Genomic DNA, 24305 nt, shown 5'->3' on the forward strand with positions numbered 1-24305 from the left:
CAAATTGATAGCTTGTACCCCCCGTGACGTCATGATCATAGTTCCATAACGTACTGCTTCACTAATATAGCGGCCTAGATGACATAAATGCAACATAATCACATCATGTTTGACATATACTTCCACATGGTGAGATGCGGCCAGAATGCTAGAGTCTTGAGTTTGTTAATAAAATAAAAGAACCTGCAAGTGATAGTATGGCAACAATGCGTGAAGTAAGAACTTTTGCGTGTGCCATATGTTTAATTGATTGATTGATTGATTAATTGATTGATTGATGTGTGGGGTTTAACGTCCCAAAACCACCATATGATTACGAGAGACGCCGTAGTGGAGGGCTCCGGAAATTTCGACCATTTGGGGTTCTTTAACGTTCACCCAAATCTGAGCACACTGGCCTACAACATTTCCGCCTCCATCGGAAATGCAGCCGCCGCAGCTGGGACTCAATCCCGCGATGTGCGGCGCCATGTGGTTCACCAACATGGTGGTTTGAGTAACGTCAGCGCAAGCCATTTATATGCCATTGTGTAATAGACGTTCGTCCAGGCGGCTTGAGAACGACCACACGAAGCGTTTGGTAACCGTTGTTTCAGTGTTTGAAGCTTGCCCCATTGCATGAGCTACGGTAGATAGCTCAGCGTTCTCGTTAAGGTGCGGCAAAGTGGACACGTAGCGCAGAGCAATGCTTTTGGTGTGCTACGATAAAATCTCTCCTGGGCGTATTTCGGACAACGACGTCATTCTTGAACAACCCACATAAGTGACAGGGTCAAAAGTTTATAGACTACTTGCTCTTAGAAAACTGAATTTTTCAGCTATTTACGGTTTAGCAAAAATAAAACATGTCAAGTGCATCTTGGAACAAGACGAGAATTTAAATTCCACGCTTTTTTTTTTTTTACTGTTACGGTCCCCATTTTTGACACTGACTGTATGTACGTCTATATTGTTACATTAACGCCCATGAGATGAAATTATCAAATTATTTCTTGTGATTTTCTTTCTTGGTTTCCGGGCGTCACCAAGTCACGAAGAATTAAGGCAGGGAGACCTAAACTTCAAAGTCGTTGAAGCCACGTTTGCGGAATGTCAATGCGTAGGCTTTGCAGAGCTGGTCGGAATTCGCGAGATACTTTTTGGTTTACCGTTCAGCGGGGCGTAGACGAGCATAGGTGTACGTTGCATCCTCCAATAGGCGATAGTGTCCCGTTAACAAATAAATTAACGTAATAACCAGCCCAAATACCACGTTAACCTTCGTTTTAAGCCTGCGGCGAACGTTTCGTGACGCAAAGGGGCAGCGGGTGACCCGAGACAACCATAAAACCCCCCCACAAGCCGTCGTTTTTTTTTATATATTCCGAAAGCCAACTTACAGTTCCAGCCGCATTGGTGTCACTAGCAGGGATGCTTCAAGGCGGCCATGATACCCGTAGACACGCTGCTCAGAGGCTCCGACCTGGTGTTCCAGTGGCCATTGCAGACACATCTTCAGGCTTCAGTCACTACGCAGCACAGAATTTGTCCTACGTTCACCAACACTTGCACTGAATGTGAATCTTCGACTGAGTGTTCCAGCGGCCATCAGACACGTGTTCACGATTTGGTCACTACATATTACTCGATTTGCTCTACGTTTACCAACACTTGCGCGATACATGAATCGCGTCTCACACACGTTCGTAGCTCCTCGCTCGACGAGCACGCAAGAAATGCTCAGTGCAGCGTTATGGAGGGCGCGAAGCTACACGCGTATCATCCATGCGCTGAAAGATGCAACCTCAGTGTGTGCATACTGAAACGTGTTATCACGGCAGCATTTCAAGATGATAGCGTTGCGATGCGTAAGGCACACGTATATGATAGACGGCTTCGGATAGGACGGTGTGATCGCGTGTATATTAAACACGATGTCATCCGCCTTGTTCTCGAGAATTCAAGCATTAACACATTCTCCACGTTTACAACGCGGCAGCTTTTCTGGCGAAATTATTGACATCGGGACCAAGCCTTCCTTGATTGAAGTAAAATTTGTTTTAGACGGATATCGTAGTTTTCCGAGAAAAACTCCCCTGACTTTCCGAGGCTGATATCTTTTTTTCTTCAGTTTAGCTGATAACCATCGTCCTGATCGTTCTGTCAAAAAGAATTGAATAACCGAAATTTAATTTTCCCGACCACAGTTGGTCCAGTTCGTATAAATTATGGTGATTTCTGTCTACAACTGGCAGTTTTTGTTCGCGGACGTGGCATATAGAGCTGTGGTGCTGTCACGGGCGTATCCAGAGTCCGAATCTCTTAATCCCCTCCAAAAATTTGTATTGACACGTCAAAGCGGCAAACCCACTTTCCTTGAAGAAAAATATGTCCGATCCTGTGTTCTTTCAAAAAGTTCGGGCTTCACTGACAGCAGTCACAATCCGATTTCGTGACGTTCGCTATAGCTTTCGCAATTTAAGTGGTTGCTTGTTTCCAGATTAACTTGGCAAGACGGCGCTCATACGTCTAACTCCTCTTTGTTGGCCACGTCCTGCGCGCTTTTAATTACTATCATTCCGTAACCTCTTCCTGGTGGTCAGCTGGTGGTAGGCAATAATTCGATGTAGGAAGAACTTGTGCAGGGACATGGTGTGTTTTATAAGCCAACTCACGCCAATGTACAGGTGGCGGACCAAGTTTGTAGCCCCTGTTTCAAGGAAATGACTGCACTCCCCCGCCGACATACATCTTACATAGCTGAACTTGGATAAAACTATTTCTGTTTGTCATATAGCGTACTGAGGACTAATAACCTCTCATCTGGCGCCTTTGGCGTCTGTAGAAATCAGCTCGGTATGTAAACGATAGTATCCCTAGCCGGATGAGTCAGTAACAAACGCGAACGCTGGTTAGGTCGAGGCCTCTTAAAAGTATTTATTGGCAGAATTGTGGCGCAAAGTGAGATTAAGAAAAACACCAGAGGGAAACGACGTCAGCTGACGCTTTATCTGTCGTCTCGTTTATCTATGCACCAACTCGACCTACGTCATACCCTCACAATAATAGCTGCATGTGCGGAAGACAAGGTGAACTAAGAGTGTATCACCTACTGAAAAGTCTTTCTGCGGGGACACGGTTGTACGCACACATTTTTTATGGGGGTAGGGGGGTGGCAATTTTTTTTATCTTCAAGGCACCAACTTGAAAGACAAGACAAGACTGATTGTTGAGTAGAGTAGAGTATAGTAGAGTAGAGGAGTGTAGAACCGTGCAGAGTGGCACAAACCCACGCTTTGGGATAGGCCAAGAACCGGGTAGTTTTCAAGAGCGATCCTCAATTATTACATTAAGTGTCGTGTAGTTCAAGATTAAAGAAGTAATAATGTAACAAATTTCCAAATACTGCCAATAGATGAGTAAAAACGCTATTAGTATGTCTGAGATGGGTAATTTAGGAAATAATAATTAGGAATTGAAAAAAAAAACGCAATGTCGGTGTGGGCGTCGGTGGTTGTTGCGAAAAATTATCATCTTGTCCATGACCGAAAAATAAGGAAAGGCGCAAATAATATAATGAAAATTTCAGGATCTGAGCGAGGATCGAACCTAGGCCGTTATGTGGCAAGCATGTTTTCTGCCACGCAGCCACTCGTACGCTTAGAAGCGCAGTAAAAAAAAAAAAAACTTTGCCACCTTTGAAGTGCAGTGAAAATAGTATTAATACTTTACTAACTCATGTGTCTTGTATTAAGGCTTCACAATACATGTAATATCGCAGTAATATTGTATGCTACAAGCGTACATTACTATCGGGCGTCCGAACTTGTGATTATCATTACGACTGCATGGTTTAAAGCCGGCTACTCATTACGAAATGCACACAAGCCACTTTCAACTTTATCGATTACATTGTAGTATAACCCAAATTTAAGCTCTTCGACTAATATCAAATGAAAAAATATGCACTTGGTGTTTGAAGTACGCACTATATAGGAACATGATATCACTATCGCGTTCAGCTTTTCAAGGTGATGCTTAAAAATTCCCGATTTTTTTATCCCTTCAGGCTTCCATCTTCCCTTCTTGTACGCATTCCTGAGAGGCATGAAACATTGCCCTCCTCACCTGTTGTTCTCTAGAATCTCAGCGGGCTCTGGCGAGACGGTTGTGAAGGGGAGTGTCGTTGATTGATTGATTGATATGTGGGGTTTAACGTCCCAAAACCACTTTATGATAATGAGAGACGCCGTAGTGGAGGGCTCCGGAAATTTAGACCACCTGGGGTTCTTTAACGTGTACCCAAATCTCAGCACACGGGCCTACAACATTTTCGCCTCCATCGGAAATGCAGCCGCCGCAGCCGGGATTCGAACCCGCGCCCTGCGGGTCAGCAGCCGAGTACCTTAGCCACTAGACCACCGCGGCGGGGCAAGCGGAGTGTCGTAATTAGGTGAACCAGACTAAAGTCGGCGAATATCTAGGGGGGTCATGTTAGCCCTCGCATTCTCTAAAATAAATATTTGATCACGCCCCCCCCCCCTTGAAATTTGGCATTAAAAAGTAAAGCCACGCTACGAGTTAACTCTTCAAGCCTGGTTCTCGTTTCAAGAATCTTCAGCACGCGAGACATTGGTGAACAAAGTTTTATTGTAGATGATTAAATGTTCTATATTATTGTACATTCGAAAAAAAAATAATTCCGTTGACCACTTTAACTATGGCACCGCTTCAATAATGATGTAGTTGTGCGAGTCGACCTACAAAGTTGGACCGACCATTGACTGAGTGCTCGAAATGGCGTCTTGGCCCACGCGACCTCAGTGAAGCAGCCGGTGAAGCAGGCCAAGAACTTTGACCACGTTGGTGGTGATTAACTGAACAAGCGGTATTTCTTGCTTTACGGGGCCCTTGCTCTGCTTGGTGGAGTCCGACTGGTTGGCTCTCGCCACTGCCGCTTCCTTAGTGCGTTGGCGAGGCCAGAAAAGCGCCACGAGCCCGGCCACGGCCACCAACGCCACTATGGTCACACAGGCGACGGCGACGCCAAGCCGCTTCCTCCAGCTCGCCCAAGTGCCGAGTAGGCTCCCGGCGTAACTACTGCGAACTCGGTCGCTCTCTGTAGCCGTTTGCTTGCTGTCCTGGGCCGCCGTATGGAAATCTTGGCCCTTTTCTGCAAGAAGTCATGTAACATGTGCTACCTGGTATACGGTCTTTTCGAATGACCAAATACAGTGACAGCATTTGTAATTGGAGCTCATACACGGCCATCGACAGGGATTTCGTCTAGGTGGTCCACACCCGTGGTGCATCGCAGCGGGGAGTGCGCAGTGAGGCAATTGGTGGCCCCCTTAGCAGCCCCCCCCCCCTGTCATCGGCCCCGCGTCTTAGGTGGTTGGAACTTATATTTTTCAGATAAGTTATACCATTATGTCTAACCTACACATCAAGAGACCGTTTTGATTGTCCTGCCAAACGATAGTAAGGTGACCCATACTCCGTAATGAAAAATTGAATGTGATAAATCACTATTTATTAACAGCCCTTGATGAAGTGTATAAATTGAATCAATAGAAACAGCTTAATAAAACGGCCATTTCGCATTAGTTTATATAAATACATCACAGTACGCACATTGTGATTGTGAGAATATTCCACTAGGCTGTAGAGTAGCCAGGAATTTCACCATCTACGCCCTTAGTCGGAGACTGTGCAAACGGCAGCCATTGTGTAGTTTTGTAAAAACTTTTTACCGCTGTAGATCAGTGGCTAAGGTGCTCGGCTACTAACACGAATGTCGTGAGTGCGATACCAACCGTATTGGTCGCACTTCAGTGAAGACGAAACGTAGAGGCGTGTTTGTTGCGCGAAGCAAGTTAGAGGCTACCATGCAATCAAACTGTCCGGGGCCCTCCGCTGTGGCGTCTATCATAATGATATGACGGTTTTCGAAGTAAAACCACACATATTGATTTGGTTCATAAAAACCTTAGCAGACAAATTTTGGGAGGGGTACGTTCTTTCATAGGCTGCACTCCTTAAAGGCATCTGTGTGGAGCCTGGTTAAATGCGTGCGCATAGTTTGCATTGACGTCTGATTTAAGTTAAAATGATTCTGACATCAACTTTTGAACCAGAGTTCCTTCTGCCATAGAAATACTATTGTATTACTATGGGTCAGCGCAAACCTGAAGCTCAGTTATTCCTGATATCTTATATTGATTTTTAAGGTCAATTTTCGCATGGCGCCCCGAACGTTTAGTAAAGTATGGCGCACCTGCTGACATCGGTACAAACGTTTGGCCAGGCAGCACCAATGCTGGCGACTTCCCGCACCAGTATGGCCGATTGTGTTCACGTCCAGTTACCGAACTTACATAATGGGCACTTTTACGTCAACATCGCAGTCACAGAGGGGAGTGGCCGTGGAACAATCACGATATGTTGCGTGAGCACGTGTGACGTTCATACCTGGCGTAGTAACGTCAGGGAACAATAGCAACCGAAACGAGCTCTTAAAACCTTGTTGGAAAAACATGTAAGACATCTTGTAAGTTGCTCTTATCAACAGAGTTCTAGGCTCTTCAAGGATTGGCCTTTCGATTTCACGCAAACAACAACAACAACAAAAATTATCATGTCAGTATGGAAGGGCCAGAGTAGGGGCTAGTTGGTGGTACATGGTTGACACTCGCGACGCGCTAGAATTGAACACTAAAAGACACTCTGAAGCACAGGAATGTGCTCGTGAGTGTCCTTTCTGTGTTTCAGTGTGTCTTTTTGTGTTCCATTATAGCGCGTCGCGAGTGTCAATCGTGTCAGTATACTCCTTAAAGGGGCTACCCGCGTTCAGGGGAATTCCTGGATGGAGCATATATTTTAACACTGAACCTGTTTTTGGGCTGGACCTGACGACAGATGAGTGTCCAAAGCAGTCATGCTCGCTTTCTCAGATACTCGTATACATCGCGTAACTGCCCCCGTCGAGGACCAAGCGATAGCCGCACAGTGCACACGGGCAAGCGCGGCTCCGTGGAATAGCGCTTACCCCCGTATTGCACAAACGCTCCTCGACTCGACTTTCACCCTTCACTTGACAGAGTTGAGCAGCGCGCCCCCGCTCGGCTGAAAATGACGCTGCGCTACTACTCAAGAATCGCAGCAGATTATCCCTGATATGCAGTGACTTGCCGTTCTTAGAGATGGCGCTGCCATCGGCTTTCTCAAGTGAAGGTGAAGCGTTGAGTGAAGGGACGGTCTAGAATACGGGGGTTAAAGTAAACTAGCGAAAACCAGCTGACAGGTGACCGCGCGCATGGCATAACCACCTCGATCGCGGATGAAGCATCCGCACGCTTAAACGGGTGAGAGCAGCTCGAGCGCGAACAGGGCTTGAAATCAACCAGCAAATATCGGTTCACAGGTACACAGGTAAACGGCGTCACTGCGTCGGTCACGAAATAAGCGGTAGCCGCTCAGTGAAACAGCTTAGGGCTGTTCCATGCGCAAGCGGGGGGCAAATGAGCTAATCGGCGACGCTCGTTCACCCTCCGCTTGTGTGTGGCACTTGTCACTTGGGCGCAGCTAGTGTCCCAGCACATGCGTTGCAGCTTGGCGGGTAGCGCGTGTACAGGTCTTTAGAGCCATTCCACGCGCTTCCCGCACAGCCACAACGCACGTACCGGCACACCTGCCACACCCAAGCAGAGGGTGAAAGAGCGTCGCCAATTGGCTCATTTGTCCCCCGCTTGCATGCAGCAGGGGTCCCGGCGCGTGCGTTGCGGCTGTGTGGGAAGCGCGTGGAACGGCCTTAAAGGCCTGTACACGCGCTAGCCGCTCCGTACATGGCGGGAACCTGTCACATGCAAGCGAAGGGCGAAAGGGCATCGCCGATTCGCTCTTTCATCATCCGTTTGCGGACGGCAGGTGTCCATCCGCGTACGGTGTGGCTGTGTGGCTAACGCGTGTAGAAGCCCTAGGAGCAGCTCGAGCGTGAATCGGGCCTGAAGTGGTCACGCAAAAACCAGTTCCCAGTTTCACCCATAGATGGCGTAACTGCCTCGATCATTGTAAAGCCCCTATACCTTCGAAAAAATACAGCGTTCTTTTGATCTGCGCCGCTTCCTCCTCTCACCGGCTCGAAAGAAAACTGCAAGTTCGTGGCGCGTTACAGGGGGCGCCACTGTCACGAGCGAAAGAAAAAAATCGACACGCCAGAGAGGAGGCAGCGAGTGGGAGAGCTGATGGCACTACTTTTACGAAGTATAGGGGCTTTAGATCATGGACGGAGCGGCAACCGCACAATTAAACCGGGAAAGGCTGCTCGAGCCTGAATAAGGCCTAAGGTCACTGTAGCAGGGGCGGCAGTGGTAAGAGCTGCAGCAGTTTTTTTTTTCGCTCATCTTTGCTTACAACTAACGCATTCAAATACACCCACGCATAAGCGCATCACAGAAAATTACAAGAGAGACACAGGGGCACCGCAGCCTAACTGTTTCAACAGACTATCTCACTAAGTCAAACCGGGATAAGGTTTGCTTTTACATTCCTGCCCAAAGCTGTACCTTCAAAGAGAGTGCCCTCTTTTAGACACGAGCTGACTCCGGAAGGCGCGGTTGACGCGGGTGCTGACGGATCGACGCTGGCCCCTTGATGAGTGGGAGAGGCTCCACGCCACTCCTTTCTGCTTGGCTGAGACCTCTTGTATTTTGCCGAAGCTTTCTGCAGCATTGAAAAAATGAAACGGAACCAAAACGTTATCCTAAACATTGATTGAATTATTCGTTTGGTTTGAAGGTGAAAAGTCGAAGTTCATGAGCCCTAGCGTATGCCTGGTTTACCTTTAGAAAAAAAAATCGTAGATTAGAAGGACAGAAGTTGATGCGTCATTTGTCATTGTTATACGCAACTGTATTCAGAATCAAAAGAAAAGCAGGCCAAGTAAAGCCCAGGGGGCGTTATTAGTAGAAAATTAGGATACAAACGTGAAGAAAAATAAAGTGGCCGAAAAGACAACTTGCCGCCAGTAGGGACCCAACCAGCACCGTTCGAATAACGCATCCGATGTCTATTCAACGACGGCGACGGTCCCGTTCAGTTTATTTGTTATGCATTCTCATGTTAACACAGGATGTGTTTAGAAAGAGTTGTTAACGATTCAGAGTATGATTTAGAGAACTACCCATAAGAGCGCATCAGCCAGCCCGCCCTCAATGTCTTCCTGAGCGCTACACACACTGGCGAGCGTCCCAACACACACCCACTCAGAGTTTGGCATAGGATTATATGGACCCGGGGTCAGATGGGACCACAGGTAAACGAGGCAGCGGAAAGGACAGCTCGAAGGTATGCGAGCTGAGCACCTTCCAACTCCACCCCTCCTGAGGAACCTGTTCCCGTCCCTTGCGACTATTAGGCCATCTTAAACCGTTACAGAGCACTTAGGCAAGCTTACTCTCCCCACCACACCGAAGACTAGATAAAGAGGAATCAATCAGCTGGAAACCGGCACGTTTGCAAATTTGCACACCCCGAGTAAAACGTATCTCTCGGCATACTCTCGTCTCCGCCCATGGTGCTCAGCTAAAGCCACTCTGTACCACGTCACGTGGGAATGCCAGGTCATTACAGCCTTTAACACCAATACAAAATCCTACAGCGCAGCGATGGGAGGAGTTGCTAGCCAGTGAGAGCCTGGGAGATCAGCTGAGTCTGATTGACTGGCCGGCAGAGCGGCTGCTGCAATCACAACCCTTCTCGGCAGACTCGTATCCTGTAAATAAATTCACAAGTTTTCACCACCACCACCTACATACAAAAGTTGGCAATGCCATATTTTTCGCAACAAGATTATTCAGTAGTATTACTAGACCTGGGCGTTCAATGGCTTCCGAAGTTAGAGACCACCCTGTCCTCTCGGTCTTGCACAACCGCGATCTCCAGAAGCAGAGGTACATGTGCCCCAGTGATGCAAATGGCGTTCTAAAATGTTCTAGGAGGCACACACCAACCTTCTTTCTGAGCCCCAGTATGGTAGGTTCGCGCTTGGTAGCCAACAATCGTGTATCCGTGCCAACGTCCTTTGAAGGGGGTGGCCTCGGGAGTCCCTGGGCCTCTTCGGCTTCCATAGCTTCCTTGTCCCCCGCCTCCTGCAACGCGTAATGAAGATATCCGTCTGAATTTGATTCGTTGCAATTCAGACAAAACAACAATCACAACCACCATCACAAAACTCATTTGCGTACAGTCGGCCACAGAACGCGGAATACGCGAGCTCGTGGCGCAACTGCCGTCTGCGCCCTCTGGTGGCACGCCACAAGAGCATTGCTCTACGGCATAAAAACCGACAACTACCCATTTGTATAGCACAATAATTTAAGAAAATTCACACGGAGTTTAAAAAAAAGAGCTTTTTAGTTTCCGACTAATTCATTCCGGCACGGGTATCAAACCCGGGACACCTTTCCACCGCGGTTACTCTGCCAAAGTTGTCAAATACTCTCGACAGCTGACAGCTTCCACTGGACGATCGATTCGGTGCACGCTCATGAGGCTCGGATAATCTTGTGGCCGAATGTGCATTTCAAGACAGAAGCCATGCTCAGTATAGGATAACTGTGCCTGTCTTAAGTTAGCTTGCACCATCATCTCATGTCGACAAAAGTTACACCATTTCATCACACCGCATAGTTATAATAGCCTCGGCCGCAGTGCACGTCTCACAATATTCATTATTTTTATTTAGCTGTACCACACTTCATGTGTGCGATACGTAGTTCAACACCAGCACTGCTACATCATCCTCAGCCTGACTACGCTCACTGCAGGGCAAAGGCCTTCCCCATGTTCTGCCAATCAACCCAAGCATGTGCTGTCGTATGCCACTTTTTTAATCTCGAATTGAATATAGTCTCCCCTGTTCTGTATAAGTTTACGGATACTACTTCACGTTTCTCTGCATTCGTGCGGTTCTTAATTTTGCGAACTTCGTAAGCCTGCAGGTTAATGCCCTTTAGTTATAACCGGCTCCTGATTGGTAATACTAATCTTGGTGTCGGCCTCGTTATGCAACAGTAAACAACTGGTTATATAAAAACGTATTGGAGTGTTGTACATATGTCTGTGTGCACATTTGTACATATCTTTGGATGGTACATGACGTAACGTAATGTCGGGCTCAGTACAAAAACAACGCCTCAGTACCCTTTCCTCCATGTTTCGCGTAACATCGAATCGCATGGTATGTGGAATCTGGCGAATATTCAAGTATTTAAGTTCCACCGACAAAAGTTGCAATAGCAACACTCGGTTCAGACCATGTCACAGTGTTCTGGAAAATTCTGGATTAGTGTGAGATCACAGCGTTAAGATGACACGCAGTACACGCGACTTGCCAAGTTTATTCGAGACCTTTCGCAAGCGTCAGCGATAACGGTAGAATATTTCATGCCTCATGTATACATTCGGACACGCCTTCTAACCACAGATGAAATTAATCGACTGCCAACGCCCTGTTCGCCGCTATCAATGTGATGCATGTATTGCTTGCACAGCCCACGTCAAAACTTTGCGAGTCCGTTATGCTATGTTCACACTACGTTCGTAACGTGCGTAACAGCTCGTTCGGCGTATCGAACGCAACGGCTATAAAAAGTGTTACCGCAGTTATGCCGATACCTTTGTTCACATTTACAGCTACGTACATTACGATTTTAACGATAGGCCAATCATATTTGTCGCTGTAGAATCGACGTCACTAGCGGTCCAATATGGCTCCCATCAACACGCGAGCACTGGCCGAGTTGGAAGAAATTCATGCTCAAAATGAGCTTATAGTCGTGTATTCAATCGCCCGAAGATGGCGAAGGCGACAGAGAAGAGTTTGGGTGCGCCAAGTATTCCTCGACAGGGCTGTGGATGGCGACTTTCACAACCTTCTCGTCAAGCTCCGACTTGGAGACGCTGCGATGTTTCATAATTTCATGCGCATGTCGCCCCAGCAGTTCGACTTCCTTGAGAACTTAGTGAGACCACTCATCGAGGTTCGGAGCACACATCTCCGTTCTGCCATTTCGTCGGCGGAGCTTCCCAGAAATGTCCAACGACTAAACCACACCAAATGAAGACAGTACGGCAAGCAGCGCGGAACAACTTTTCACGCACGTTGCGAGCAAACAAAGCCAACCCAATCGTCACCGCGGAATAGCGAAGTAGCACTTCCCGCGCCGGCAGCTACCGCCATCGCCTCCGCGATGCTGCTGCAGCTGGGAGGACGGAAGTCCCGTCAGGTCTCGTGACCGGTTGTTGAAAACCGAAAGCTGATCGGTCATTGGCTGTGTCGTAACGGTCGTAGTATCGCAGTCGTAAAAGTTGCCTAGCCTTTAACACTCTCACCCACGATTTATGCGTTCGTTGCGAACGTTGGTACCTTTACGTTCACAGTCTGAACTAGACGCGTACACTTGTGCTTCCGCTTACGCGTGTTATGAAAAATCGACGCCTTACGACCGTAGTGTGAACATAGCTTAAGACACAAGAAAAAGCCAACATATGATTGTTGGAGTGTAATGTTCCAAAACCGACACATGTATAAGAAAACGCCGAAGTAGAGGGCTATCGAAATTTAGATCTCCTGGGCTTCTTTAATGTCTCGCCCGTTTCACCTGCCAAACACTACTGTCGCTAACATGAAAAAAGTCAACACACGTAGGTGGCGCTTTGTGCGTGAGCGCATTGTTAGTTTTTATTGTGTCCGAACTTCAGCCCACAAACAAGCCTAACATGTCGAAGATGCCGGCCACTGTATTGCTTAAATGGCCCCTCAAGAAGCTCTACATATAGAAAGAACAGGCCCGTTATTCTTTCCCAACGCTTCTTCTTCTTTCCGGCTCAGTTCATGACGTCTGCAGTTCATGTGACCAAGTAAGGAAACGAGCGCCTTTATTGGTCCGCACACGATATGTGTCAGTCGTGTCCCCTACCCTGCTTTTCCATGCAGCCAGGCACTCGTTCTGCCTTATCTCATGCCTATCACGCATGGTCCCCTTATTTCACCTCCTGCTGCGCGCTTTCGTTCGCTCAAGTGAAGATTACATCTCGTAGCCGAGAAAAAGCAAAATTTTGATAGACTCAATAATAGGTCGGCAAAAAATTTAGAGTGCACTCAGACTCCCTCATGAATCATACCTCACACCTAAGACTCACCAAGTTCTCTGCAACCGGATGCACTCAGACTCAGAGTCACGGCTCGATCTGAGTTTGAGAGCCTGAGCGAGTCGACTCATGATTCATTTTGTGCGACCTATAGGACTCAAAGAGTAGTGCATGCTGACATCGTTCAGCCTATTTTATAAAGACGCGAAAAAGAGAGGTATATCTGTAAAAAGGGTGGTGAAGGCCCTAAGAAGGCACTCCCGCCTTAGAACGCGAAGTGGTCGAAAGACCCTTATAGTATAGATCCATGAGTTGACAACGCTACCAACGATGACATCACACTTACCATTTCTATCTTCGAACGCTCGCCACTGGCACCCTTCGGGTCTTTGGCATTCTCCGAAGACCTGCCACGACGATGTCTCCGGCTGGACTCCCTTTTAGCGGGCCTGTGCACTTCGCCCATGGCCTCGGCCGTGAGCTAGGCGTGGCTCTTCGTTCGCGGCTCTTGGTCTAGCTGAGCGCGTGACGTTCCCTGAAGACGCCAGGTCTCCGTGCAGACGCCACCCGATGTGTTGATTTCACCGGCGTCGAGGATCGACTGGAGACTTCACGAAGACACCGTCGGTTGGGATTTCCGGTAATCGTCGTCCTCGTCTTCTCCGCACGTCTCGAAACATGCATGTGCAGACTACGTCACGTTCGTCTGTGTTAATTAGGATGATGTTCGCCATCGCATGTTGATGGTGTTTGGTGTCTTGTGGCGCAAGGGCCATTCAATGGCCAAAGAGCGCCAGAACGAAAAAGAGAAGCAGAATCAAAATAATAATAGCTGAATAGGGCTTACGCCTCAAAACCACGACATGTGATTATGAAAGACACTGTGGTAGAAGGTTCCGGAAGTTTTGAGAGTCTGCTGTTATTTAGCGTGCGCCCAAATCTAGGTAAACAGGTCTCTAGGATTTCAGCTCCATCGAAACGCGGAAAGGATTTGTCGTCGTGCACGACAAGATTTTCACATTGTTCACGTCATGATCAGACTGTCATGGTAATCCTGAAACATGTGTACCGTCGCATACTTATCTTGGTTTTAACCAGGTTAAGGAGGTGATCACGACAGCTTCCAGATGAAGGCGGCTCAGTAAAGAGATACGTCGATAGAAACGCTTAAAGTGTCTGCAGTACGTAAAGAAATGCTTCCAATTTAAAACGTCGAGCACAATTCATTGTCCTCCACCACACCACTAACAAAGTACACGTCTGTAGCGGGTACCACACTCTTCTGAAGGTTGTCGAATAATGACATAGTTGAGGCTTCCCCACTACACGATAATTATGACTTAAGCCGTAGTGGGTACCACGCAAATGTGCTTGCAGTAGTTGTCCGTAGATCATTTAAGAAAAGCTATAAGAAAGCCGTAGATCCAGCTTTTGCTGTGACTGTGAATCGGGTTGCGCTAGGGCCTGGAGATTTTTCGTTAGGGTGGTATGCCTATTGTTACCAATAAATGTAGCGTGAAAATCAAACACACAGAACCACGATGGCGAGGACTAGCGCTACTACCAGCTGCGTTATTACGCGCTGCACCCTTATCGCATGTCGGCACAACACAAATCTCAGTCTCGAAAGTGAAAACATGAAAGACTACAAAAATGGTTATCAGCTGCACAATACCACGTTTCAGCCATTAGTGTATTCTTTACTTCGCGAAGTGCATGATCGGGCTATTTGGCAGTTCATGATGTCCAAAAGCCTTAGGCCCTATGAAAGTTTAATGAGCATACTGTTTCAAGTTATAGCTCGCACCTGACAAATATCCATGTGCTGCCGCATGCTACCGACACCAAATTAGTGAAGTTGTAGAGCTGGCAATGGGTGACTGGCACCGTAGCATGGCGAGCGTTCATCTTCGAAGACTACCTGAAGAAGCGAAGGGATGTGTACATTTAAGGCTTCTTTATTTATAAAAATAATGCTAGCGACATCGCTAAACAGATTGTGAATTTAACACTTGCATTTTATACAGTTGAAGAAGTCAATCACGGCATAGAGCAAAAAGAAGCGACCGTTCGCCAATGGGTTAGTCTAACTTTGTGTTGCTGAACACGTCCTACACGACCATTTGAGCCTCTTTGACGCCTTGGGCGTCCCTTCAACCACTAGGCCTGCTGAAACCGGGCGTGCTCAGAAGCGTTGACGGTGGCCTTTTTCTGTTTGAGCCACATGATGAACATGAGAAAAACGGCCACTCCTGCCATGACAACAATGACGAAAGCAGAAACGGTGTACACTGTGTGACCTGGCTTTGTTTCAAGCTGGTTCCACCCGAGGGCGCCAAGAGCAAGGTCCACGGATGACTATTGGTGAACGGCGACTGTGGGTGAGCTTCCGCCGGTTGCATCTCCTGTGGAGCCTGCTCTGTTCGACTGGAAGTGGCCCGCCCCTGCAACACCTACTTGTTCTGCTTTGTCAACGCCGAATAGAACACCGCCATTGACGACGGATTGGGTGCTACTGTGGAAATCCATGATGTCTTGCTGCCTTCGGCCGGCTTCTTGGCGGGCATGTTCTGCGGTGCAAAGAGGTGTAAAAGGAACCAGAAGGGTTCACTCCTAATGTGCGCATAGTCATAAGCTTCCAGATACGTTTACTGTTATTTATTCTCGTTTGAAATTGAATTCCATGGGCGTCCGCACACGGGAGACACAAGGGATGGCTTAACCCTCCCCTCGGACCTGTCCCGTTGTCATTTATTCTTAATGGTCGAAAGCATGTTCATCTACTGCACGCATACAAACAATATACTATGCTCGTCATAACTTCAATACTTTCATGGTCTTCAGCTACTTTCCTGTAGTTTTGTTCCAAGTTCATTCATTCATTCATAACGAATACAAAAGGCTCGTCAAGCTGTCTGGTGGACCCTCATGCAGATTGTATTTATTGAGACAAAAGTGTATATCAGTATGTCTCATGCGAATATGGCTCTAACCGAAAATCCCGCGCGCGAGAAGTGAAATCGGCAAAGATTACGTGCCTTCTATGGGAGCCACGACCACATACAGGCAAGTGAAAGCATGATTGCACACACTTATGAAGATCAAACGATATATTTAGCAGCGAAGGGAGTTGGTGAATAGTAACTGAGCGTTTGACGGTGAAATCAAGTGCACGGTAAGATGAACGCACCAGATGACTTTGGCTTTCATGCTGTACACTATAACAAACAGGTCCTGTGACTCAGAAACTTCCTTTAAGGACAAACAAAACTCTTTCATGAGATGATCATATTGCTACACGCATACATATTGATATACTAGGGAGCGACGCTTGTGTGTGCCTGACGAGGAAGACGAAGGGTTGCCTCCGCTTGCAGTCAACCTTGCAGATCGGAACGTAAGAGGTAATAAGTCATACACGAGGGAGTTGTGATCCCTACATGGTTCATTAGTGAGGGTGCTAGTGCTATACGTCTGGTATTGACGATGATGATGATGCGGACGACGACGATGTTGTCGCTGTTGCGTGGCTCATGCCCTGGATTCAGGATTAACTTTCACAGAGGTTATAAGGAAATAGTAAAATGTTATATCAAGATGTCGAGATAAATGTACATGCAAAAACTCAACATAAAAAGTCTGTAGGTTCCTTACCAGTCTTTTTTTTTGCCAGATGTCCATAGTGGGTGTGGTTCTCTTGCCTAGGAACAAAAACTGTAGACGCCATCTTCGGTCGTGCTTCGGTCTCTCGTGAACACAACTACAGGATTTTACCTAGTCGACGTTGTTACTCGCGCAGTATCACTGAAATCCAGGGAAGACCATGGCAGAGGCGGGAGATGTGTCATCGGCGTACGCGGTAAGAACCCACAGAACTGTCTCGACTAAAAGGAACACGCCGCGGAACGCGATGATTGTCATGGCGGCGAGCTAGACTGTCGCTTAGGCCTAGCAGCGGCAATGGCCGCGCGGAAGGTTCAGAAATCGCAGACGGGTGGGCAGGACAAACCAACGCAGCAGCAAATACAAACCTAACATGGCATAAGTTTTACAAACGTAATGCAAACTTGCCGTAGACAAAGAGACCGCAACAGACCCTCGAACAAAAGCGAAACACGTCGACTGAATGTGCAATCGCAACACAAAGCGCAAAGCAAAATTCAAGCGAAGGACATCGCGGTAATTTGTGACAACAAAGTAGCCAAGTACCGCACATGACATGTAACATGTAACAAAGTGCCGCACACATACGTAATATAGAAGTTAGAACCACAAACAGGGTGGGCGAAATGCATCATTTGACCATTGTTGTCTCTGAAAGCACGCATACGATTTTCATACAGTCCGTAGAAATAGCTCATTTCTTGTACAGATTATGTTAGCAACGCAGAGGTGGGGGATTGATAGACATATCGACACCATTTAACTACGTAACTGCCGTAGAAATATTTATCTTGATTTGTCCTCACTTCCTTGATAACAAAATTTTCCTGCCAAAGCAATCTCGGACTTGACTTCTGCTGTCAACATACTAACAACTTATTGGTAAAAGATGGGTACCACCGTAATGCGATAAAAAATTTAATGTAATAACTCAGTCAAATTGACCCTTAAATACCCGAATAGGCTCAAACATCGCTAAAAAATGTGATCATCTAGTTTATTTTAATTTCTGGTGACATACAACCTAGTTGCCATAAAAAGCAAAGAAATATTTTGCTTGTAACGTCATTGCAGTAAATCATTTATTTGAGAGTAATTGGTTTCTCCAACTATCTGCAAGCTCATTTTTCACCTTGAACAAGTCTCTGCTTGAGAAGTTGCGCTCGTTTCTTTTGTATAACTGACAATTTAAAGCAATTGAAACAGGGCACCGTATATGCTGCATCGGGTATTACATAATTAAAGTAGACATGCGATAGAATTAGTCATAATGATGACGACTATGGCCGACGATTGCGTGTAGATGTCCTCGGTCAGCACTGCCGGAGGTGGGGCCCCGCCCCCGGAATCTGGGACGCCGAAGAAGGTGATCATAAAGGTGGGCACGGTAACCATGGTGCTGCTCTTCATCATTGACGTCATCCTGCTCTACTTCTGGCTCACGTCCACGCGTACGAGGTTCCACAGGACAGTGACGAAAACCATAGAAACAGCGCGACGCCTGTCGGTTCCGGGCCTGTTCCAGGAAGACGGCGAGGACTCCTACCTTCTCCTGGTAAGTGGCTCTCCCGAAACCCGGGTGTAAATCCTACAGTTTCATATAGCCACACAAGAGGGAACTCTGGGCGCTCGTTTCTATTGGCGCAGCAACGCATGGCGCATCGGCCAGCTTTGGAATAATGGAATGTACACGGACTCGTCTCATTTTCGTTCTTCCGGCTCCGCCCCACCGCGGTGGTATATTGGCTAAGGTACTCGGCTGCTGACCCGAAGGTCGCGGGATCGAATCCCGGCTGCGGCGGCTGCCTTTCCGATGGAGGCGGAAATGTTGTAGGCCCGTGTGCTCCGATTTGGGTGCACGTTAAAGAACCCCAGGTGGTCGAAATTTCCGGAGCCCTCCACTACGGCGTATCTCATAATCATATGGTGGTTTTGGGACGCTAAACCCCACAAATCAATCAATCAATCAATCAATCAATCAATCAATCTTCCGGCTCTGTTTGGTTCCGTGCGGCCTGGAACCACTTTGTCAGAAGACGAAGTTGGGACGCTAAACCCCACAAATCAATCAATCAATCAATCAATCAATCAATCAATCCTCCGGCTCTGTTTGGTTCCGTGCGGCCTGGAACCACTTTGTCAGAAGACGAAGTTCACCAAATGTTCACCAGTTTTGCTCCACCAACTCAATATTTATAGGTGCCCCAATTCAAATCAGCTCATGAAGTTCACCAATGATACATTATTTTATTCAAACCAAACGCTAAATACACAAGAATAAATGAACCCAGTAGTGCAGTGGTGGTGGCCAAACAATTATTGACCATTAAATGGTTACAAAGAGGTTAGGTGATTTGGTTGGGGCCGCACGGACCTCAACCCATATTCCGGAGCTCCAAGCCACACGAAGACTTGGCAACCGTGTACTACGTATCATTCTCATTGTGTTTGAACGATCGCAGCGCCAGAGTTCTCTCCAGTAATATTTTTTTTAGATACCTCTGGTGTAAAAGACGCGCGACGCCAAAAGTTGTCTTGTGATGCCGGAGGCGGTGGTTTCGAAAAGCTTCAGAAAACAACTGGCATCCGGGCTGTACAAGTCAAATAATTCATTTTTGAGTTCAATAGCACCACGCAAGATGCGAATGAGCATGGCACTACTGGCTGTCCACGGTGTGCGACATAAACGCGAACACCCACGTAAATGTATGCGTATAAAAAATTGATATAACAAGCGAACAGAGAACACAAGAGAACACAAGGTCAGTACAACTTATCTGCACACTTTAGAGGAATTCTCCACCTTCACATCGCTTAGCAGCGTAGTAGACGGCTGATGCAAAAAGTCGCAGGGTTTCATGTGCATTCGGCCAGGACGATTAGAAGGCGAGAGACCTCTTTGCAGTCGATCCTTCCCCACCCCTCTCTAAAAGCTTTCAGTACGTAACGTGATTTTGCACCATTTCCACAACCAGGTTGTGCTTGTCCCTGCGACGATGCAATGTGTGATGGCGTCATTGAGACGTTACTTTATGTGACGCCATAGTGACGTTATGAGGTGGTCAAGGTGACATCCATAAATGTGCCAATCTGAGACCTCTTTATGACGCCATATGATCTCATCGGATAATATATATATATATATATATATATATATATATATATATATATATATATATATATATATATATATATATATATATATATATTTGCATCACTCGTGTCGGAGTCAATCCCGCGGGAGGCCAATGGTTAATTTCGCGTTTGGTGAAGTATCTAAGGCTCAGATGAACTATAGAGAGGGTGCGGCGTCTGAAGCTGTCCTGTGACGCAGGGGTTGAGTTTGACTTTTGTTTTACTGCCGAATGCTTGGAGTGTTCTCATATTCTTGTGACTTCTTTGACGTGTTGTCCGTCGATGCAGGAAGAAATCTCACCCAACGACTTGATCCTCAATGGCTGGCAGAGTCGGCAACGCATGTGCAACACCGCGGGCTGCCTCTGGCTTCGAGACTACCTCCGTCCAGGAAACAAAGGCTCGAGCCACATCCAAAGCCAGGGGCGCAGCCCACCGCAACCCTGCGACGACTTCCACGAACACGTCTGCGGCTCCCGACAACAGTCGATCTACGAAGACGGCGTCTCCCGCCTCATGGACGCTGTGAAGGCGCGGCTTCTTAGGGCGCTTAGAACTGCCGCAAAAGGAAGTGAAGCTGCGAAAGGTGCTTCCGAACGAACACGGGACAAGGTGCACGCGAGGCTCCTGCAGCGATGCCTAGATGGCGCAGCAGTCGTCACTGAAGACGACATTACACGGTCTGTATAGAGTTTTCTTTAGGGAATGCTTTGTCTTGTGATCCACCGCGAATCCACTCACGTCAATCATGTGACGGAAGTGACGTCATTACATTGGTAAACAGAAATCTTTCTTTCGTTGAAGACAAATGGCGAACATTTCCAGATTCTATGCACTTTTAAGAATATATTCACCCTGGCTGATTTTCTGAACGCCCACCATGGTAGTCTATAGTGCAGGTACCCGGCTGCTGACCCGCAGGTCACGGGATCGAATCCGGGCTGCAGCGACTGCACTTTAGGTTGAGGCGAAAATGCTGTAGAGTCGTGTCCTCAGACTTGGGCGCACGTTGAAGAACCCCAGGTGGTCTAAATTTCTGGAGCCCTCCACTACAGCGTCTTTCATAATCATATATATGGTAGTTTTGGTACGTCAAACCCCCACAATTATTATTTCCTGAACATGTGTCTGTTTACTACAGTAGCATACGCATTTAGGCTGGTCGGGTTCGTGATTACGAGTAGAAAAACAGATAAAAGACGGCACAAGGAAGGACAAACACCAGGGGTCCATCTTTTTAGCGCTCTTTTCCTACTAATGTATAACTATTCAGCATTTAACAATGTTTAACAACATATAACATTTGGTGGCTATGGTGTATATGGTGCTATAAATTCTTGTCTATATAGAGAATGAAAGAGAAAAACTCGGAGTATACGTTTGTAGAATTATCCCATCGAATATAAATAATCAAAAACACCCCTTTTGCATATTCAGCTATATACTGTATATCAGATTTTTCAGAAAGCTCTATCATTTAGCTTTCGTGAAGTATGTGTCAGCAAAACTTGCTCCTTTTAGTTAAAGCACCAAATGCCGTGCTTTTGCCACATTTTATAAACTGAACGCTTTACTTTGAAATTGAGGAAACCGATATCTGACTGCAAATATCTTGCCATATTGCAGTTTGTTTACACTTAAGTGTGGTTATTGAAGTTGTGATTATTGAGTGCCTGTCTGGCCTGTTATCATCGTTAACTAATAACGACACGTGTTGTAATGAAAATGAAAACAAAATAACCAGTATTACTCATTCGTGGCTTTACCCATGTGTATCAATTTACTCAATTTATAAAGTGTTTGACAACACGGGGACCTCCTCAAAGCACGTTTCACCTGACTTAAGTATAAAAAAAATCATAAGCACTCTCACGCGCTGTCTGATCTCTGAACCTACACAGAACGGATAGTCTTGAAAAAAAAAATTTGAACACCCATTCACATTGCTTGCAGCGAAAAGACTTCATGAAAACTGCTTACTTTGAAAGGAGCCCTGTGAGCCTGAAGGCTATTGCTAAACATCATGTGAGACCTACTGCGAGTGTGTTCTTCAAAGAACATAAATGAAGAGCATCAGATTATTCATGTGAATGATTGAGCAAATTGAAGTCGTGGTCACTGCAGCGCCTGCGGAAGCATCCAGAACGTGGTTTGCCCGAACTCAGTTCCAGAAGCGCCACTTCGCATATCTGAGGACTTCTTCCAGAACAACCCAAACGCTAGCGTCACTGGCTACGCTGCATTTGTGGAAAGGTAAGCGCGTGAATTCTTAAAAGATGCCTGCTTCAAAATTTGCGTCCATAGTGTCGTCGGCTTAGAGATAATAAGAACACCTAAGCAGCCTCAAAAGGAGCGATTTATGTTGTGCCGGTTATCGTACGTAGTCATATACAGTATGCTGACAGAACCGGAAGAGGAACTTCATTGCAGGCGCGGACACTGTTAAAGTTAGCGTGTGTTAGCATTGCTACTTCATTATAGTTCACACGGACCCATGGATCCTTACATTTTCGTAACTCTTAACCATACACGGCTCCGCTGTAAAATCGCACTTTCAGGTACAGCCTCCTGCAGGATCATTTGTAGAAAAACCGGTTGTGCACTGCATATGACATTTCCGGGAACGTTCTCGACAACTCACCAACCGCGGTGGTCTCGTGGTTACGGTTCTGGTTCCCAACTGCTGACTCGATGGTAACGGGCTCGAATCCCGGTCATGGCGGCAGAATTACGCCGGAGGTGACACGCTGTGGGCCTGTGTACTTCGACTAAGGCGCTCATTGAAGAACCCCAGACGGTCTGAAGTTCCGGAGCCCTCTGCTACGGCGTCCCTTGAAAACATTACCGTGATTTCGGGATCTAAACGCTAACAATTATTACTATTATTATTTCCGACAGCTTGGCAGCCAACCTGAGCTGGAAGACGCACTCGCGAAGTCCCGCGGTGAAGGTGCCGTCCAAGCCCAGCAGGTGGTTCGCGAGATTATGCCATTGGGTGGCCACGTCCGCGCGTTGCCACTTCGCGAGGCGTCCTCAATGGTCAGGCCAACGTCCAGACGCCCAGGCCCTTTACGAGCGCCTCTGGAAGGTCCTCTACTTCGCGCCACTCATGGGGAACAAGGCAAGCCTACGCACTATGCTTCGTCTCTATTGTCTGTGACGTGGTATGACGCTGTCCATTTCGATCACGATCGTCTGTGATCCGGATCGAATTTCTTAATCTTGATCGGCTTATTTAGGCAAGCTGCAGAATGTAGCCAACCATTGCTGAGAAAACTGATCCCGATCGGGTTTTGTCTCACTCAGCAGTGCAGCGTGTGACACTGGTGAACATACGAAATGTTACGAGACTCTCAGAACTCGCGATAAATGCTCACCACTGACGGATGCAGGGCTATAAAAATGACTTCGGGCATTTTAAACTTTGAATTGATGTGTGTCGGTTCTTGTGCAAGTCACCTCGATCTTACCTTTGTTTAGCAATGCAAACATCACCACTAAAACAATATACCGACTATCGCACACCAAAGTTATGGACAATTCTTGATAGCATAACTATTTAAGTACAATTGTAAGTTTGATCTCCTTGACCTGGCGCTTATTACCGTCTAACTACGTCTTTATAAAGAACTCTTGATACAGACTAAAGAATCGTTTACAACGGTGACTATCAGACGTTCATTCATAGGCGTCAGCCGTGGGGTGCAAAAGGGGCAGTTGCCCGTGTCCCTCTGAAGGCCCCCTAACACTTGCAACCCCATCCAATAGGGCTTCACTCTACCCCAGCGCTATAAAGCAGAGGTTTGCACCTACCCCAGACAAAATCCTGCCAACGCCCATGCTTCCAGTTACCGACTGCTCGATGTTAGACACGTGACAGCAAACTCAAACAGCTATTCAAACCATATGCGAGTTTTTCGGCCATTTTCAACCAGCTTTGGTATTTGAGTGTAGCAGAACATTTTCGACCAACCTTACGTCGCCGGAAAGAATGAGCGCCGACACTCCCGTCTCCTTGACGCAGGCTCAACCGTTAGTGAAGCATGCGTACGAGAGGCTTTCCTCGAAGCCCCAGCTCAGGGCCTGCCTGCGGTTCATCGAGGACGTGTCCAGCAAAAGGACGGCAGTAACCGCCAGGGCGGTGCTGTTGGATGCCGTGGACAGCCTGGAGGACACGATTACTCACTTTGTCTGGGAGGCCGGCCAGGCAAGATAGAAAATATTCGCGTCGCATTGTTTGAGCAAGCCCCGAGCTTCCCACACACACAAAAAAACTCGCGATGTTTTTTGCTTTTTTAAATCCCTGCGCAAGCACGCAGGGACAAGGATGAGAAACACAAATGTGCGTATTCTATAGTGGTTATTAAAAATGTTCA

At 47.1% G+C, this 24305-nt stretch overlaps 2 protein-coding genes across 2 annotated transcripts; one reads left to right on the plus strand and one right to left on the minus strand.

Annotated features, from left to right (window-relative positions):
- Positions 1–4621: 4621 nt before the first annotated feature.
- LOC142768387 (uncharacterized) lies at positions 4622–13785 on the minus strand. The gene is made up of 4 exons (XM_075870357.1): positions 13478–13785; positions 9990–10127; positions 8544–8700; positions 4622–5152 (listed from the first exon to the last, which is right to left on the minus strand). The coding sequence occupies exons 1-4, from the start codon at positions 13595–13597 to the stop codon at positions 4800–4802; spliced, it is 768 nt and encodes a 255-aa protein (XP_075726472.1). The 5' UTR covers positions 13598–13785; the 3' UTR covers positions 4622–4799.
- Positions 13786–16844: 3059 nt separating this feature from the next.
- On the plus strand, positions 16845–24301 carry LOC142768809 (uncharacterized). Its single transcript, XM_075871048.1, has 6 exons — positions 16845–16990; positions 18098–18349; positions 20218–20609; positions 22054–22182; positions 22828–23050; positions 23954–24301. The coding sequence occupies exons 1-6, from the start codon at positions 16955–16957 to the stop codon at positions 24143–24145; spliced, it is 1224 nt and encodes a 407-aa protein (XP_075727163.1). The 5' UTR covers positions 16845–16954; the 3' UTR covers positions 24146–24301.
- Positions 24302–24305: the final 4 nt, after the last annotated feature.

The sequence above is a fragment of the Rhipicephalus microplus genome, chromosome 8 (genome assembly GCF_043290135.1).
Source record: "Rhipicephalus microplus isolate Deutch F79 chromosome 8, USDA_Rmic, whole genome shotgun sequence".
Taxonomy (NCBI): domain Eukaryota; kingdom Metazoa; phylum Arthropoda; class Arachnida; order Ixodida; family Ixodidae; genus Rhipicephalus; species Rhipicephalus microplus.

Excerpts from the sequence above, each read along its gene's own strand:
- LOC142768387 (XM_075870357.1), bottom strand. The coding sequence starts at position 13,597 with ATGGGCGAAGTGCACAGGCCCGCTAAAAGGGAGTCCAGCCGGAGACAT. Across the intron at positions 10,128-13,477 it reads AGCGTTCGAAGATAGAAATG|GAGGCGGGGGACAAGGAAGC; the intron begins GTAAGTGTGATG and ends TACGCGTTGCAG. Across the intron at positions 8,701-9,989 it reads TACTGGGGCTCAGAAAGAAG|AAAGCTTCGGCAAAATACAA; the intron begins GTTGGTGTGTGC and ends TCAATGCTGCAG.
- LOC142768809 (XM_075871048.1), top strand. The coding sequence starts at position 16,955 with ATGGCAGAGGCGGGAGATGTGTCATCGGCGTACGCG. Across the intron at positions 16,991-18,097 it reads ATGTGTCATCGGCGTACGCG|ATGTCCTCGGTCAGCACTGC; the intron begins GTAAGAACCCAC and ends GATTGCGTGTAG. Across the intron at positions 18,350-20,217 it reads AGGACTCCTACCTTCTCCTG|GAAGAAATCTCACCCAACGA; the intron begins GTAAGTGGCTCT and ends CCGTCGATGCAG.